General features: G+C 34.8%; 1 protein-coding gene across 1 annotated transcript in view; it reads left to right on the plus strand.

Moving 5' to 3' along the window:
* The window catches only part of Trhde (thyrotropin releasing hormone degrading enzyme), a 346,217-nt gene that overhangs the window by 262,143 nt on the left and 65,509 nt on the right, over positions 1-18,565 (plus strand). Inside the window, exons 8-12 of the mRNA XM_090328261.1 lie at positions 369-434; positions 1,402-1,589; positions 6,617-6,705; positions 10,976-11,109; positions 11,210-11,265. Of these exons, the coding sequence (XP_090184387.1) occupies positions 369-434; positions 1,402-1,589; positions 6,617-6,705; positions 10,976-11,109; positions 11,210-11,265 (533 nt within the window). The remainder of the gene's footprint in view (positions 1-368; positions 435-1,401; positions 1,590-6,616; positions 6,706-10,975; positions 11,110-11,209; positions 11,266-18,565) is intronic.

Raw genomic sequence — 18,565 nt, forward strand, 5'->3', positions numbered from 1 at the left:
TTTCTCTAAAAGAGAATAGTTCTTTTTCAACAATTCAACACAAAATGTGACAAGAAAATCTGTTCTATATATTTTACTGCAAAATTGTTTTTTCAGCCCAATTAGGATATCCTTGACCTTAGAAGTGATGTTAGCTCTGACAGTGTTTGATAATAGATTACAATCGTTGGATGACTTAATTAGAAAATATACTATCACTAAATCTCTTTGGAATATTTTAAAATGGGATTGTAAATCATTTTACATGTATTTTTCTTTGTATCAAGGCTATCCCAACCCAGAGAATGGTTAATTGAATTGGGAAATAAATGTGTTTACTGGTAATTGCTTAACCTTTGAATTGTAATTACAATTTTATATTCTTGTAGGATTATTTAACCATTCATAAGTATGGCAATGCAGCCAGAAATGATCTCTGGAATACATTATCAGAGGTAATGTATAGGAAACTGAAATATCAAAATGTCTTCTAGAACATTTGAATTGAATTCATGAAGCATTATTAACTTTTATCGATGCTGACAGTTTATCTTTACTTGTAGATTTCTTCCTTTCTTCATATTGCTTTCTTGCTTTTTCTTTGATATAGAACAAAAGAATGGGTTTGAAAAATTTTAAACTACAAATGATGGTTGGTAAAAATAACATTTATTACTTTTAAAACCGACAGTATTTCAAAAGTGTATCTTTTTGTGTGTGCTGGTGTTGGGGCTAGAATTGAGAACTAAATGCTTTCCCTTGCTGTTTTGCCCAAGGGAGACACTGGAGACATACCCCCACATGTCGTTTATTTTTGCCAGTCCTGGGCTTTAGTCCAGGGCCTGAGCACTGTCTTTGGGTTTTCTCAAGTCTAGAGCTCTACCACTTGAACCACAGCACCACTTCTGGCTATGTATGTGGTACCAAGGAATCGAATCCAGGTCTTCCATGCATGTTAGGCAAGCACTCTACCAGTAGGCCAAACTCCTGGTCCAGTGTTTTACTTGTTAATTGGAGTTAAGAGTCTCTCAATTTTGTCTGCTGTAAAACAAAGCAGACTGGCTTTGATCTTAGCCTCCTAAGTTGCAAGAATTATGGCCTTTCAGCCACTTGTGCCCTACCATTCTATATGAGAATATATACTATGGGCACACTAACTTTTGCTACAGACAACATGCTGTAATAATGAAATGTGTTTTATTCCCTGCAATGTAAAGCTTTTAATATGAATGAAACTTCCACGCATGCGTAGATGAAACATAACTTAAGGCAAGAAGATTCATTTTGGTAGCTCGTCACCTTAGCTTTAGTGGTTTTAATGTTTTCAATTTTTGAGGTGAAAAATAAATGCAAGGTGGGAAATGTTAATTATGTTTACATGAATTTCTTATAAAGCTCATTTGTGTAATTTTGGTTGTAAAGGCTTTAAGGAGAAATGGAAAATATGTAAATATACAAGAGGTGATGGATCAGTGGACACTGCAGATGGGCTATCCCGTTATCACTATCTTGGGAAACACAACAACAGAACACAGAATAACAATAACCCAGCAACATTTTATTTACGACATTGGCTCTAAAATTAAAGCACCTGAACATCAAAATAACAGGTATACCATTCTTTGTTTTAGAGAGTAGATATTTTAATATTTCACTTTACAATTTATCTGTCTTAGAAAGCACTGATAGCCTAATTCTGAAATACTGTGAGTGAAGTACAGTTTTGTTTGTTGGCATGTAATGATTTTATTTTGTTTTTGTTTAACAGATTTTTCCTGTATATTTTAACTTGGTGTGTCATTATTTCAGAAGACAAAGTTTAAAGATCGAAATTATTTGTAAAAGTATTTTATGTCTTTCCATTTTTTCTCCATAAATATTTTTTGAGCTACATGAATGTTTGACAGTGGATTAAATAGAATGAAATTAAAGCTATGCTTTATAGAACAAATGAAACTCAAACTAAAACCCTGAAAAAACTAATTAAAACCAACAAAATTCTGCACTATATAATGTCTCAGTCTCAAAGAAACTTTCTAACAAATATGTCACTTAGCACAAGTATATACTTGAATAACACCTTCTCTTTTTCTAATTTTAGGATTTAAAATCACTAACCAAATAGCAAGAATAGATTCTTGACTTAAAATTTTCTTGTTTGGGAAGTTTTTATTCAATTACTGATAACCATGATAGATTTCATCCTCTTCACTTTTGTGCTACGTTTTGCTGTCTCTTCTCTCTCTTCTTTCCACCCTTCTCTTCTCCTGTCCTCTCTACTCTTCTCTTCTTTGCCTCCCCCCGCCCCCTTTTCTCTCTCACTCTCTCTTTCTCTCCCTCACCAGTCCTGGGGCTTGAGGTCAGGGCCTGATCACTGTCCTTGGGTTTTCTCAATGCTAGAGCTCTACCACTTGAGCCATAGCCACGGTATCACTTCTGACTTTTTCTGTGTATGTGGTGCTGAGGAATAGAACTCAAGGCCTCATGCTTGCTAGGCAAACAGTCACTCTACCGTTAGGCCACACTCCCCTTGTTTTCTATTTTGCGCGCGCGCGCGTGTGCATGTGTGTGTGTGTATGTGTGTGTGTGTGTGTGTGTGTGTGTGTGTGTGTGTGTGTGTGTGTGTGTTGGTGAAGGCAGAACAAAAGAAAAATAGTAACACATATATCAGGAGCCTCATTCCTTATAAGATGTTCTAAGTAAGAAATTAGAAGAGATAATAGGATAAAAGTAAATACAATTAATCAATAAAAGGAAATGTTGAGAGTAGGTTTTTAAAGCTCTCTGACCTCACTTTCTCCACCATCTTCATGCAAAAGACCAAGAGTATACCCCTTGCTTTATCATTCCTAAGACAAAGAGAAATTGTTTCCAAATCAGTCAGTTTTAGTTTGGGTATAAAGAGGAATGATTAAGAAATTTATTGTCTTAAATTCCCTTCTCCATGTAAGAATTGGCTCTAATATAATGGTTCATTCACTCCTGGTGGGGGGGGATGTCAACCTGCTACACTATCTTTCTGGGTGTGAATGCTATGGTGCCTGAATCCTATAGTTGTAAAATGCTTTTAATTGTTCACTCTGGTCCAAAGCTAAACATACTCAGGTGTCAGCCCCGACCTTCCTGGAAAATACACAAAAACCACTTGACTGTCCAAGTTAGAGCCATACCAGGCATTTGAGAATGCTCAATTTGACATAAGCATTACTTGTACCCCCAAACAGAAAGACAACCCAATATATTCTGGGGAAAAAAGTACTCTGTCAATTTATAACATATATAACTTAGCATATAAAATATTGACAAGAAGGCAATTCAGGACACACACTTAGGTCTCAACAATGATTTTATATTATTGATCACTGTGGCATGCCAGCCACAGTTTTAACAGTAATTCTCTCTGTCCTTGTCCGTAATTTTTGTAGCTCTTTATTACACTAAAGAAACAGTTGATGTTGTAAGACCTATGGCCTGTCATTGCCAGAAATTCTATGCATGTCCTAGGTGTTTTCTGAGCCAGGACAATTAATTCTTTGTTTTCATTTTACTGAGGGACACTGAAATACAATTCCCTTATGTGCAGAACATGTTAATATATCCAGGAATTGTATTATTTTGTGTGCAATAGTTGTATTACAATGTGGAAAGGAGAGGTCTTTACATAATGAATAATTTCATGGTTAGTCCATGTGTGACTGTGAAATTTCTGCTACCGTTTTAGTACTTAAGAAGCTGTGAGACTGACTTTATTTTACTTTCTTTTAAATAAAGTTAGCTCATTGCAATGTTGTGTAGCCTCCACATTTACCACAGCACACCTCCTAGCGCCCGGCTACTGGGAATCGTATGTATCTCTGCCATTATGCTTTTCTTGTCTTCTGTAATAATGGCGGAAATCTTTAAACTGTTTTCACTGTCTATGATAATCCTTCGGTAATGCTGATGTTTTTCCCCAAAAAATATTTTCCATTGCAGCTAAAATATGTGCCTATTTATTTCTTTTAATATAGTCATTAGAATAAATGTTGCTTTGCTGTAAAAATGCCAACTATTTATGAAGAGAAGTAGTCTTGGGGCCTATTAAAGACAAAAAACATTACCTGGAGAGGCTTTTAAAATGCAACTTAAAAACTTTCTTAGACATAGGAGGGAGTAACTAAAATTCCAGCAGCTAGAATAAAAATAAATTCACGGGTTAATTTTTTCTTATCCTTTTTTTTTAACAACAAACTCAACCAAGTCATAGATATCTGTACAGCATGCCATAAGGCCATTTCTTTCATTCGACTGTCTCATTCCTTGTAATCTTTTAACAAGATAAGACATGACAATAAAACAATAATTGTGTTTTCCTTCATTTTTAAAATGAAAAAAATTGATCAAACCTGTGTTGCTTGAAAAGACATGGGAAATATATAATGTACACAATTACAGTAATTTAAGATTGCGTACAATTTTCCACAGATCTCAGCCTTCTGAGTAGCTAAAATGACAGTCATGAGTCACCGTGCCTAACTATTCCTTATAGGTATAGTGTGTGTGTGTGTGTGTGTGTGTGTGTGTGATGGGGCTTGAACTCAGACTGGGGGCTGTCCCTGAGCTCTTTAGTTCAAGGTTACCACCCTATCCCCCTGGACATTGTCTCTGAGCTCTTCAGCTGAAGGCTATCACCCTACCCTTGAGCCCAGCCCCACTTTCCATTTTATAGAGGCTAATTGGAGATAAGCCTCTCAGGTCCTTTTGAGCCTGGGCTGGCTTTGAACCTTAATCCTCAGATCTCAGCCTCCTAAGTAGCTAGGCCATTGTGCCCGCCTAATCCCTTACTTTTTAAGCCACAATTATTTGGCTTCATGTTTGGTTAACACAGTTGAATATGGAAGATATATATGCTAAAGTTAAGTTTATAAAGTTAACATTTCTCTGGCATATATTGACTTGTTCCTGTTTGGTCCCTAGTTTGCTTGAACTGATTTTAGTCATCTTCAACAATTCATGAAGGGCTTTTTTTCTCTACTTTGTTCCCAAGATATTTTGGTAATCTATTACCAAATTAAAGATACATTTATTTGTGCTGTATGACACAAGTCCTTCCTGGGTATGTATTTCAGTGATAACTGTACTAAAATACTTGAATGAAAACAGTCACCAGTTTTCTTTTAATTCCAGGTATATAATGGGAAAATCAGATTCAAAGTAGCAGCATTGTTGCCTAATTATTCCATTTTAAAAAGCTTCATTAACCAAAATGTTCTTTGCTTTTAGGAAAATTTGAGCCTTCCTCAAAGCATATTCACCATTAAATATGACGTAGGGTTGTTCCTGTGTTAGAGGCTTCATACTATTTGTAAAGCACTTCCACAATTGGTTTTTCACCAGCTAAATAATCAGTTCTCTTTCCACTACTTTAGATAATTTCCTGATCAGTTTTGCAGAGTGGATCCTGTTACAGTATAGTATTTTCATGTAACTGATGCTGCAAAATGTTCCTGTCACTAAGAATATCATAGAACTGTAAAATTTAGAGTCTTAAACATATTATTTCAAATTTCCACAGTCTACATAATGTTGATTAAGAATTAACACAGTTTTTTTCTAATCTTCCATTAGACTCTGGTGTCCTCTAATGTTTGTTGGGAATGAAATATGAAATAAAAAATATAAAATATTTCATGCAACAGATTTATTGGAGGCACTCTGAAGCACACCTGCTCGACTTGTTTAGCATGTTGCTTCTTATCACAAACATGGCAATCTGAACATTTTAATTCGCTATGCTCTTTGTGAGCAATTGAGCTCATAAAACATCTCTTCGTGCTGTGGTAGTAAAAATAGTTTTCCTTTGGTGGAAATATTGGCCACCCCTGTTGCTAATGGTACAATGAGACATCCATGGGATCTGTTTGTAGTTCAAAGAGAGAAACAAACTATAGTTACTAGATTTATTGTAAACCATGCAGCATACGTCTGGCTACGCATTGGAAGTTAAATTGATAGTACTTCATGTACAAGTCTAGGCCTCAGTTTTAGCCCACGAGGCACATGAAAGGAAATACTTCTCTTTAATAGCTGAGATGTGTGACTGCCCCTGGATGCTCATAGGTGCTTTGATACATCTATTTGGAAATTCCATGTCAGAAAACAGAACATTAAATATGTCCTATTTTCTCTGTATTTATGCTGAACCATGCTTCTTTTTCTTTACTCTCTCTGGAGCAAAGGTTGGTGTGCCCAATTAATCCCTTTGTAAAGCATGTTAATAACATCCCTCGAATTGTTTAACAAGAAGTAAAGGAAATGTTGAAATGTAAATGAAAGAAACTATTGAAGTTCATGTTAATTTAAAACAAGGGAAAATAGAAAGTAATTTTTCAATTTTAATCAATAAGATTTCAGTTAGGTTTTGTTTCTAAAATACAAATTTCTTTACTGCTGACTTATTAGAGACTAAGTTTTCATAACTGATAAGGGTAACTTCATCTTCTTCACTTATTCTCTTCTGTTATGCTGTCTCATTTATTTATTTACTTACTTGCACAAAGAAATCACAAAGAAACATCATACATAAGAAATGTTTGTTTTTTTTTTTGTCCCAACCAAGCTACTTCCATTCTTAAAGCTTCTATTTTTTATTTTGCAGTTACCTGTGGCAGATTCCATTAACAATTGTGGTAGGAAATAGAAGCCATGTGTCTTCAGAAGCAATTATTTGGGTGTCTAACAAATCAGGTAAAATACGTATTCTTCCCCGAGGAACTATTTGGTTTGAGGTAATTGTTCAGTTACATAAATTCTGTTTTAAGCTGTGAGAAAAATGTGAACAAAGAGAAATCATAAAGAGAAAATACAATAATGCTAATTACTTCTATAGAATTAGGTGTAATATAATGTAGTTCTTAGGTAGTCTCATTTCTAGTTGCCTACATAATTATTAAATTTGCTTCTGGGATGATAAAAGATTTTAAAATAAAAATTTATAGTACTCATCTGGTTTAAAATATGTAATTTTACTATTCAAGCAATTACAATATAATTGTAACTTCCAAGAGAATAATATGAGAAGTACTGAAATATAGATTTTTTTTGAAATTCCATTTTTATCTTCTCTGTTTTCTTTAGCACTGTCTCTTTAAGGGATTAAGGTAATATTCTCCATAGGAGAAGTGGGGAGGGGCTTAGATCATCAAACCACTTCCAAATCTGGGTCAAGTCTGTAAGTAGAGAGAGATAAGATTCTATTCTTTTTCTAAATATCTTCAAATAAGATTTTGACTTATTTCAATTCACTGTCAAAAAGCTATTCCTTGAATCCAATCTATATCCTTCATGCTAGAGTGTGAAACTGGACACTTTTATTTCTGCTTTCCCCTGAGCTGGAGAAAAAGCCAATTATCATCTTTTATCTAACATTTCATTTAGATTGAGTTGGTCAAGTGCATCCATATTTTGTTTTCTGTATTCCTTTCTCACATGCTCTTAATTGATGCTTGCTATTTTTGTAAACATTTTAAAAAGCTACATTAAAATATTACAGTTAGGTATCCATAAAAATTGTTTGAACTTGGAGCTTGGGTCTTATCCCTGCAATCCTAACTAATTAGGAGGCTGAAATCTCAGAACTTTGGTTAAAAGCCAACCAGAGCAGGAATGTCTGTGAGACTTTCATCTTTAATTAAGCATCCCCCACCCCCCTTGCCTATTACCAAGCACACACAGGCCAGAACTGAGACTGAAGCTGGAGCTCAAGTGAGATAGTAGCAGCCTTGAGCAAAAAAAAAAGTCATGGACAGTACCTAGTGCCTGTGCCCAGGCGTGCGCGCACGCGCACACACACACACACACACACACACACACGCACGCAAACACACATGCATACACACGCACACACTCACTATAGATCTAGCTTATCTATCTACCTACCTGTCTATCTACCATCTACTTATCTATCTACAGTTTTTTCCCTTTGTCTTGCTATTATGAGGGAACAGTAAGTGCTCAACACTCGCACATCCATACAATCCGTTTGGATTTTTATTTTCAGATTTTAATGTTAATGCCTTTAGTCATGTAATCACATGTTATAAAAACATGCATTCACCTAAATACATTGTACACTAACTACATGTATTTAATGTAATAATGCATTATACTGTTTACATTAACACTTTGGAAGTGGAACTTTGGCTCAAGGGATAAGGCCCTCCACTGACTGTACATACGTGTGAAAACACACACACATATACACACACACACAGTAAGATTTGAAATTTTTTAAAAAAAAGCTGCTTGGCATACATGCAAAGCTTTTGTATATTTGCACACAGTTCTTTGTAAGTTTGACAAAGCATTCTCATTTGGTTTTCCACAAGATTCCCACAAGAAAGAAAATGTCTCATCCTTCTAAGTTCGGTTGAATTGCTCATTTCTCCCCTTAATTCTAATAATTCTACAACCACAAAAATATTGGGTAGAATGTACAATCTTGTTTCCACTTTTATCTTAAAAGTGTAAAGTACAAAATCTTAAAATACCTTAACTGATCTGTGCTTTCATATAGTCAGAGTCTTGGGCCATTTTAGATATAAATATAAATTTTTATTTTTATTACCAAGACTTGAAATTTAACTTCCATGCTTTTTATTGTGGTGCTCATCAAATACCATACTTCATTAGACCATTGGAAAAGATCTCTTTAAAATTCATTGCATACTATTAGTTAATTTGAGGAACATTTTAGGGATATAATTAACTAGGACCCAAAAGATGTTTAAAAATCTATTATAAAACCTTTTAGGGAATTGTTTCTCCTAAGATCTCATTTGTAACAATGGTATAAAAGTATTCCTGAACAGTAATAACCTCCAGGTTTTAGTTAGAAATTTAATAACATCATTTTTAAAAGCAAAAGATGCCTGTCTCTCTGATTCTATTCTGTAGACTTGGAAGGTATGAGAATTTGTTTCCTATTTTTAAAACATTAATTTGAATTTGACTATATTCTGCCTATAAATTTTTAAATTCAATAAATTTAATTATGAGAGTGAAGGAGGTACATTGGGTTATAGTTATTTCAATTATCTAAAATCTGAACAGGAAAAAACTTTTAAAAAATGAATTTAATATCATAGCAATCTATGGGCACTTAAAATTTATAAAAATTTTAAGCATGTGTTCATAAATTAAACTTCATGGTTTAACATTGTGACTTTTATGAAAAATACCTTCTGAAATGAAAATGATCAACTTCTCTGTTACATTCGTTGAATTCATAGATTTAATTCATTTTTGTTTCAATAAATGTAGTGTATTTAAAAAACATTAGATCAGAATAACTAATATTCTTGATATCTCACTTTTAAGTTTTCTTTAAATTCAGAGATTATTCATTGAAGTTTGTCTTGAGTATTTTAAAATGACTATTTTACTTTTGTATGAGATTTTCTTGTTTAGTAGTAGTTTTATATCTGTTCAATGGGGTGATATTCAAAGGATTATCATACTAAAGTTTTGAAAAATACATATTTATAATTATTCAGAGACTTGAGAAATTGTGTATAGTTTATAGAATTGTGGAACAATTTGATTGAATCATATTTTTAGACTTTTTTATCTGCCCCTGAGGACATAAATTAATGGTGGCAAGGAACTGAATGTTTTTCAAAAACATAAAATATCAAAATTTTATGCTCAATGTACTGTAAGTGCATTCAGTTTTACTGTAGATTTTTGGAAATAGGTAATGTATAATACATATTGGATCCCTTAGCCTATCCTTTGCAGACATGAGAATGAATGGGCATGTGTCCCCCAATAATTCTTGTGGTAATTTTTTTCATGTGCAAGCTCTGTTTGTGAGAGCCTTTCTGTGAATTGAGTCATTTACTGGAATAAAACAGTGCACTTTTCTTCCTGTTTTAGATTCTGTGGTGTAAAAGTGTTGGTGCTAGTGTATCCCTACATAGATATGAGTCTTATTTCTATGAACCATCCCATGGGTTCAAGTCATTGTAAAAAAAATAGCTTATACCAGAATAGCCTGTTTTGCTTCATTTTCCTCTTAGATGGTATGTTGTATTCACATGTGTGTGTGTGCGTGTGTGTGTGTGTGTGCATGTGTGTGTATGAGTGTGCATGTGTGTAAATTTGAAATCAGCTTCACTGTGCAAATTCTATGAAGTAGCAAGTCTTAGAGCGCTATAGAGAAATAAAAATAATTGCAAACCATAATTTTGTGAATTCAGTGAAAGAAATGGATGTAGTTCTTTCTTTTGACCATATTTGAAAGCATCAAACATGTAAAAAGTTGTAATTTTGTCTGGATTCTTTTGGTTGAATGCGCTAGTGAACATAGCAAGTTACTGTTTTTGCATGGTAATTCCAATAAGCACTTAATCTCTTTGTTTCTAATCCTGTGTGGAAATATTAGAGTCTTGAACAAATGAGGTTTCCTTTTGTGAGCATTATTGATGTTGAAAAGTCTGCTATTTATTAATACTCATGAGAAAGCAGGAGAAAAAAGGCAAGAAACAACAAGCTTTCATGAGTTCATATAAATGAACTCATGTTTTAATCCCTTTCTTACAGAACAAAGTAAGTATAAAACATGTCTCAGATAGTTTCTTTTATTTTGTCTCTATTCTCTATAAGTCTTTATATACTTATATAAAATATTATATATAGAGAAAATAATATACATATAATCTAATTAAAAGTTTGATAAAAATAGTGAACCATTTCTACATTATGTTTAAGAAAGAAGATTATTTATGGGTAATAAGGTTTAGTGAAGATGAAAATTCTAAATTATAGGAAAATATTTAATTGAGATAATGAGTACCCAGCTAAAAGTTTTTCCAGCCAGGTCTAGATGCAGTAATTAATTATTTTAATTAGGCATTTAGGGTTGCATTCTCCTTGCATTATTGGTGTTGCTGTTTATGGTATTAAGGAAACATATTCCATATTTGAAATCTACTCACTCTCAAAATGTTATTTTCAGAACATCACAGAATAACTTATTTGGATAAAGGAAGTTGGCTGCTAGGAAACATCAATCAAACAGGCTACTTTAGAGTCAACTATGACCTAAGGAACTGGAGATTGTTAATTGATCAATTAATCAGGAACCATGAGGTATAGTCTAGACTTGTTCATTAATGATCTTCTTTGATTCATGCATACATGTCATTTTAATCCTAGATGATTCTTTTCTTTCCTCTGATTGGCCTCATAGGTTCTTTCTGTCAGTAACCGTGCAGGTTTGATTGATGATGCCTTCAGCCTGGCCAGGTACGTGTCCCTATGAATCTCCAGAATAAAAATTCAGTTATGAGGATTTTCTTCTATTAAATAGTTATGAAGTATGTATATTTTAAATTTTAGAAATCTAAAAAGAAAATTTCCCTTCCATGATCTTCGTGTTTGGATATGAATTTCATTCTTTGCCACATGTTCTCAATCGATAATAGCCTTAGGGAAATTTCAGGACAGGAGATGTTCATCAATTTTACTACAAGTTTAATTTAACATCTTGGAGATTAATAATCTGTTCATTATTTCCTTAATGAGCCCTATGAAATGACCCTTGTGCCATATTTAACTTTTGAGAGAAAATAGCTTTAAGCATCTGCAGTCAGTGTATCCCTTTTAAATATGCATTTTTTAAATGTGATTCATTATGAAAGGCCTCTGCTGATAGATAGAAATAAATATTCCACAGGGTGTGACTTGTCTGAACAAAATATATATCAGTCCTGTACTAGAAGCACTTAGTGACATTGGTATAATATTTGTAGTGCTTTCCCAATTAGATTTGTAATGTTTAAAGCATTTATTCCTCTGAATAATCATCTAATAAAATATCATCAATCATCAACAACTTAATAATTTTGACACTGAATATTAAAACAATCTCAATCTTTGTAACATTTGTACTTTTTCATATCTAAGTATACATTAAATAATTGATATCTTAAAGTCACAGCTTAGGAAAGATTTCTGTGGTTATTACAATTAATAATAATCTCTCCTAGTATCATAGTGAGAACCTGATTGACTCTACCAGTGCTCTTAGGCACATATGACTTTTCTTAGTGCCTGGCAATGTTTCATTCATGGGACAAGACTGCCTCTACAGTTTATGTAGTCAATCAAATGTCAGTTTTCTTCCATATGTTATAACACAAAAGATTCCCCACAGAGTTCAGAATTAATGAGCTCATATCAGAAGATTTGATTATTACTCTGACATAAATAAAGTCCAAGTCTTGAACCACGTTACAGATATTAGTTTGGAGGAAGTGAGGGGACCACACACACACACACACACACACACACACAGAGATAAAGAAGGAGTTCCAGGTGGTTTTCTGTGAAAAATCCCCTCTTGCTCTCCCCTTCATTATTGCTCCTGAAGAGCTAGGGGCCATTACTGCCACATCTTCCTATGTGGTGAGGGCTGTACAGCAGTGCCTCATGTGGACTGGGTCCATCAGGTTGCAAATACCATCCGAGTTATTCACAGAATGGCACCTCGAAGGGCAACTTCCAACTAAAGTTTCTGACAGAAGAATACCAGTTGAGTGTAACTCTCCAGGCAAAACTGAAGTTCACGTTCAGCAAAGGTCATGGAAGGCCCTTTCTACATCATGACATCATCCTATCTCACTCTGCCCTTTTCATGTACTGATTTCTTGTGTGTATTTTGTTGAATTTTTTTTGACCTATGGTCCTGCATGTTGTCCCTGAGCTCTTTAAGCCAAAGCTACTGCCCTACCCCTTGAGCCAAAGCCCCACTTTCCATTTTCTAGAAGTTAACTGGATACTCACCATTTTGAGTCACAGCTCCATTTCTGGCTTTCTGGTATTTAATTGGAGATAAGAGTCTCACAGACTTTCCCTGCCGAGGCTGGCTTTGAACTTCAATCCTCAGATTTCAACCTACTGAATAGCTAGGATTTCGGTCATGAGCCAACTGTCTCCTGGTTTGATTTTACTTTCTAAGGAATTTTACTGCATGCCATCCCACCTATATACTTATGTAATTATAAATGAATTCTAGTTTCCTCATATGAGAGAAAACATGCCATCTTTGTCTCTCTGACTTCACTTGACTTTCCTTTTTTCCTACATTTGTTCTAATGGATGATGTTTTTTTGATCCATTCCTGCACTGATGAGTGTCCAGGCTGATTCCAAGCCTTGGATATCCCCTCAGTGTTTTACCTCCCGTCTTCAAGTTTCAGATAACATTGGTGACCTGCAAGCACTGCCTGATTTAATCTTTGGTTCAGCACTGTGCCAATAGATACTTGTTGCATAATTAATTGTGTGAGTTGGCAACTGATTGTTAGTTTGCTAAGGTGTAAACTTCTGTGGCATGGCTTCAGTATAATTAGTTAGCCAGGTTCTAGCAGTCTTTTCTGGCTAATTAAAAAAATGCTGTAAAGGTGATATGCAGAGGAGTTACAGTTACATGCATAGGTAATGAGTACATTTCTTTTTTATTATTAACACTGGTATTTTATTGTCGGGGTGGTACATACAAAAGGTTACAGTTACAATTGTCAAGTAGTGAATACCTTACTTCTTGAACTTTGATACCCCTTCCCATGTTTTTCTCCCAATTTCCCTCCCACCATCCCTTTGAAATGTTTGTGTTATACCCTCTCTTTGGAATTGTTACACCCTCTCTTGTTTCACTCTGATCCCTCCCATTTCCCCATCTCTCCCATGTTGTAAAGTTTATTTCCAATGTAGAATCTAGTGAGTATCACTGTCGCACTGGCTACTTTTAAATATGAAAAAGTATACGGATACAATCTAATAGTGAAAGTTGAAGGTAATTTAGGAAATGTGATGTCAAATCTTGTTTTCCGCTTTCTAGCCCTGTGGATACTTTACCTTCCTCACATGTTAACATTCTTGATATTTTGTATGAAATGATCCAAATATTTCTTCTACACATCAAGACAAATGATTTTTCTTAAGAAAAACTTGAACAGAAATACACTGTTTCCTCTGGCCATTTTACACGACAATCTAGGGAGTTTGCCATGGTTAGTGGTGACTTGAAAAAGCGTCCTGGGGCATACATGTATGTGTTCTATAGGGATGACTTTTATATTAAACATGTAATTTGGGATTCAAAGAGCTCTAGATACTTGATAAATATTAGAAATTGTATTACAAAGTCTTTCTCAAGTAAATCTCTGTCATCTAGGCAGGAGTGGGTTTGATCCCTCCCCTCAAATCCTTCATTATACTAAATAAATAAGTAATTTCAACTCAGTCTCATAGAATGATTTTTAGAAGTCATTCGCTATATATTAAAAGAAATTGTAGAGTCTTTATTTACATATGCAGTTTGTATTTGTGTGTGATTGTCATTTGATCAAAAGAAATCCTAATAGAAAATAAGGAATTCTTCTCTTCCATGTTTTTTTCACATTTTGTAGGTTCCATCCATTTTCTGTTTTTACTTTCAATATTACTTTTTCTTAAGTTTGTAATATATTGTCACCATTCACATTATTTTTTTTGTTAAGCAATTCCTTTTTATAGCTTTCTGGTTGTGTCACAGAAGTTCCAGAAAATACTATGCTTTTCTTTAAATGGTATTTAGGTTTACATTTATTTCCTCAATCTTCTTTTTCTAATCATTTTTTATTTGCTGAAAGAAATAAAATTTTAATTTTTGTTGGTTCGGGGTATTTTTTGTATGTTACTGTAAAGGTGATGAACATGGGGGTTATAATTAAATAAGTAAAATATTAAGTGCATTTCTTTTTAAACACTGTAAACATCTCCCTCACTTTCTCTGGCTTTAACCTCCCTACTCCTCTCCTCCCCCAAGTCGTAAAGTTCATTTCCAACATAGTGTGTAGTCAGTATCATCGTTGCATTAGTTCATCCCTGTCCTCCTGTTTCTGTGATTTTCCTTCCCTTTCACAGACCAGATAAACTTATATAGAAGTCAGAGGGTACAAAAAAAATAGAAATAACTGCATAAAGGATATAACAAGAACCTATTGTTTCCAATTCTTAGCGTTCATGTTGATGTTTTGCATCATATACAGTCCTATCTGTTTGGACTATTGTAATCTCCTGCTAAGAATATTATAGACATATTCTAGTTATTAGAAATGAGAGAAACCATGCAACCTTTGGGCCTGGATTGCTGTGTAGCTATAGCTGGGGCTCCATAGATCTGGGGTCCTCTCCAACCCAGGAAGTGCAGGGAGACCCAGAAAAACACCCATTTTACTGGAGTTTGAACATACATGTTTCTTTAGGTAAGTGCTATTATCACTTGGGCCATTCCCCCAACTGTTCTTGCTTTAGTCTTGAACTAAAACATGCCCTACCTTCTTGCCCTACCTCCTAATTAGCTAATGTAACAAGCATGTCCCACCATGTCCACCTTGTTGTTTTAGAGAGTCCCACTAACTTTTTTGCCTGGTATAGCTTTGAAAACAACCCACCCATCAACAACCTCCTGATAAGGAGAGATATGATTACAAGTCTAAAATGTGATACCCAGCCCCTCTGATTTTCTTTAAAATAAATACATTTATTGCTGATGATTCTAATCCGTTATTTAAAAGTCATTTTAATATGCATTTCAAAAGTTGTCATTATCTAAATGAAAATGTTTGTATTTCAGGGAAATGCTATAATGGTGCATTAGTGGCTATATTTTTTCTTCATTCCTATTGTATTATGTATTTAGTTATAGTATATTGTGATTTTTTGGTGTAATATACTATTCAAAATATTACATTATATTTTTATTCAACATGAATCAGAATTATTTTGACAAATCCTGCAACATTTTTAGTGGATATACTTGAGTTTGTAAGTTAATTCGTTGTGAAGAAACACCATCTTATAAAGTGAACTTTCCAATGACAGAAACATCATCTTTCCCCCTTTGTTCAGGTCCCTAAGTCAAGTCCTATGATTTTATATGCATAGTCTCTTATTATAATATGGTGTCATTTTTCCTTTTTTGGAGATATATCGTACTATATGAAATGTACTGCTACATTTCCATTTACAATATTCTAATTTTCATTGCTTTTGTATAGGGAATCAAGTCATCAAACACCTTGCAACTCTCATTTTTGCTGTGATTTACACTTTGAAATCACTATCTAGCAAGCCTAAGTATATTGTTATTGAATGCCTGTGTTTGGTTAGTGGGTTTTTTTCTTTTTTGACAGAGAATTGTGAGACTGGAGAACATTAAAAAAAAAAAAGAACATTATGTTTCCCTTATTCCCAATGACCTCACAGCAGGGACAAACCATGATAATAATTAAGTACATTCAATACACACAAGCTAAAAGGAATTATTATGAAGTCATGGCAGATAAGAACAAATGTAGCTAGAAATATAGAAAACATTATGAAGAGATGTGGCAATATGGCTTGGGGTGGTAGAGCACTATTCTGGAGTGAAAAAGCTCAGGGACCATGCCCAGACCCTGAGTTCAAGCCCCACAGCTGACCAAAAAATGAAAATCAAAACCACCATAGAGAAAATGATGGAAGAGAGTGAAAGTTTACTACCAAAATGTATTAAAAACTTAAATGCAGATTACGAAGCTGGTTACCTATGGATCTTGCTTGTAATCTTAGCTTCTCAGGAGGCAGAGATCTGAAGGTTGTGTTTGGAAGCCAAACTAGGCAGGAAAATCCATGAGACTTATTTCAGACTAACTACCAAAAAAAGGTGGGGGAGAAAAGTTGGGGGAAAGTGGAGCTTTGGATCAAGTCTGGTAGAGCATTAACCTTGAGTACAAAATCTCAGGGACAGTGCCCAGGCCTTGAGTTTAGGCCTCAAGAAGACAGGCACGCGCGCACACACACACACACACACACACACACACACACACACACACACACACACACTCTCTCTCTCTTTCTCACACACACACACACACCATTAAAAGGTGGGTTCTAGGGAACAGAACTTGTCCATAATCCTAGCTACATAGAAGGCTGAGCTGTAAAGACTGTAGTTCAAAGGCTGTGTAGCAGATAAGTCCATGAAACTTTTACACCGCAATTCACCAGAAGTGAAGGTGCAGCTCGAGTGGTATCAGCAACAGTATCTTAGCACTAAGTTCAACATCTGTATCAGCACATGCAGACACACAGAATAAGAACAGGAAAAAGGGTAAATTGCTAGATGGATTACATGAGAATAACTTGAGAAGTGATTGGTGATTTCTCAAGAGTGGGTTTGGCTGCTGTTATTTGTTAGTTTTCTGTATGATAGCAACTGTAAAGCTACAAGGTAAGCAATAGGAAGTATTGCCACAGCAATGGATGTTTAACAGTTCTACATGCTCTAAGTACAACGTAAAATCTGTAGAAGTGTGTATCAAGACATTTGGCCTTCCACAGACCTTTTATATGAAAATATTAAAGTTATATATTCTATTTGGTCCTGGTGCTAGTGGCTCTCATCTGCAATCCTAGGAGGCTGAGATGTGAGGATTGTGATTTAAAGCCATTCTGGAGAGAAAAAGTCTTACAGACTCCTCTCTCCACTTAACCACAAGAAGCCAGAAGTGGAGTTATGGCTCGAGTGATATAACTGAGCACTCGCATGAGGAAAGAGCTCAAGAATAGCACCCAGGCTCAGAGCCTCTGTACCAATCAGCATAAATACAAGAAAACTTTGTATACATCTACAAAAATTCCATGGATGATGCACTATCATCCTTCTAGTTTGTTATTATTTACTTATTTATCCACCAATATCCTGGAAATTTCAACTGCACAGCATTCTTCCCAATGTGTTATATATGAATGCCATTACATACTTTCTTAGTCTGTATAACAGATTTTAAAATCAGGGTCATAGGCTATTCTGTTAATGATGGAGTCTTAGGGCCAGGGGTTTAGCCTATTGGTTAAAGTGCTTGCCTAGCATGCACGAAGACCCAGGTTCGATTCCTTGGTACCACATATATAGAAAAAGCGGCAAGTGGTGCTGAGGCTCAAGTGGTAGAGCTCTAGCCTTGAGAAAGTCCAAGGACAGTGCTCAGACCCTGAGCTCAAGCCCAGGACTGGCAAAAAAAAAGATGAAGTCTTAATAATGACAAACTGTTGGAATTTAAAAAAATGATTCAGTTAAAATTATTGGGTTTTTGACTTTGAATTGGATCGAGATTAGCAGTTGCTTTTTGTAAAATACTGGTATTTAATTAGCAGCGTGAGAACCAGAGGTGCTTCAAGTGTTGGAGAACTGTCATCAGAAAGTGTGCAATGCAAACTTAATGACTCTATAAGTTAAAAGTTAATAAATCAACTCTTGTAACTCTGTTTCATGGCATATAGATGTGAGAAATTTAGTGTAGTAGCCACTGAAGTTGTAATGGTTTCTGAAAAAGTAACTTAGCACATTTTATTTTTGTTTCATTTCTAAGATCTGGTTGTCAGGAATGTAAAAGCATTGTTAAAATCCCCTTAAGGATGTAGGCAAAATCAGACCTAGCAATTGGCCCAGTAGGAGGCCACTGTTTTGATTGATGGGAATGATGTACAGAGAGCTGAACTCACTTCAGCCTTGTGCTTGC

This window comes from Megascapheus bottae, chromosome 2, assembly GCF_031878675.1.
Source record: "Megascapheus bottae isolate mThoBot1 chromosome 2, mThoBot2.hap1, whole genome shotgun sequence".
In the NCBI taxonomy this organism is placed as follows: Eukaryota; Metazoa; Chordata; class Mammalia; order Rodentia; family Geomyidae; genus Megascapheus; species Megascapheus bottae.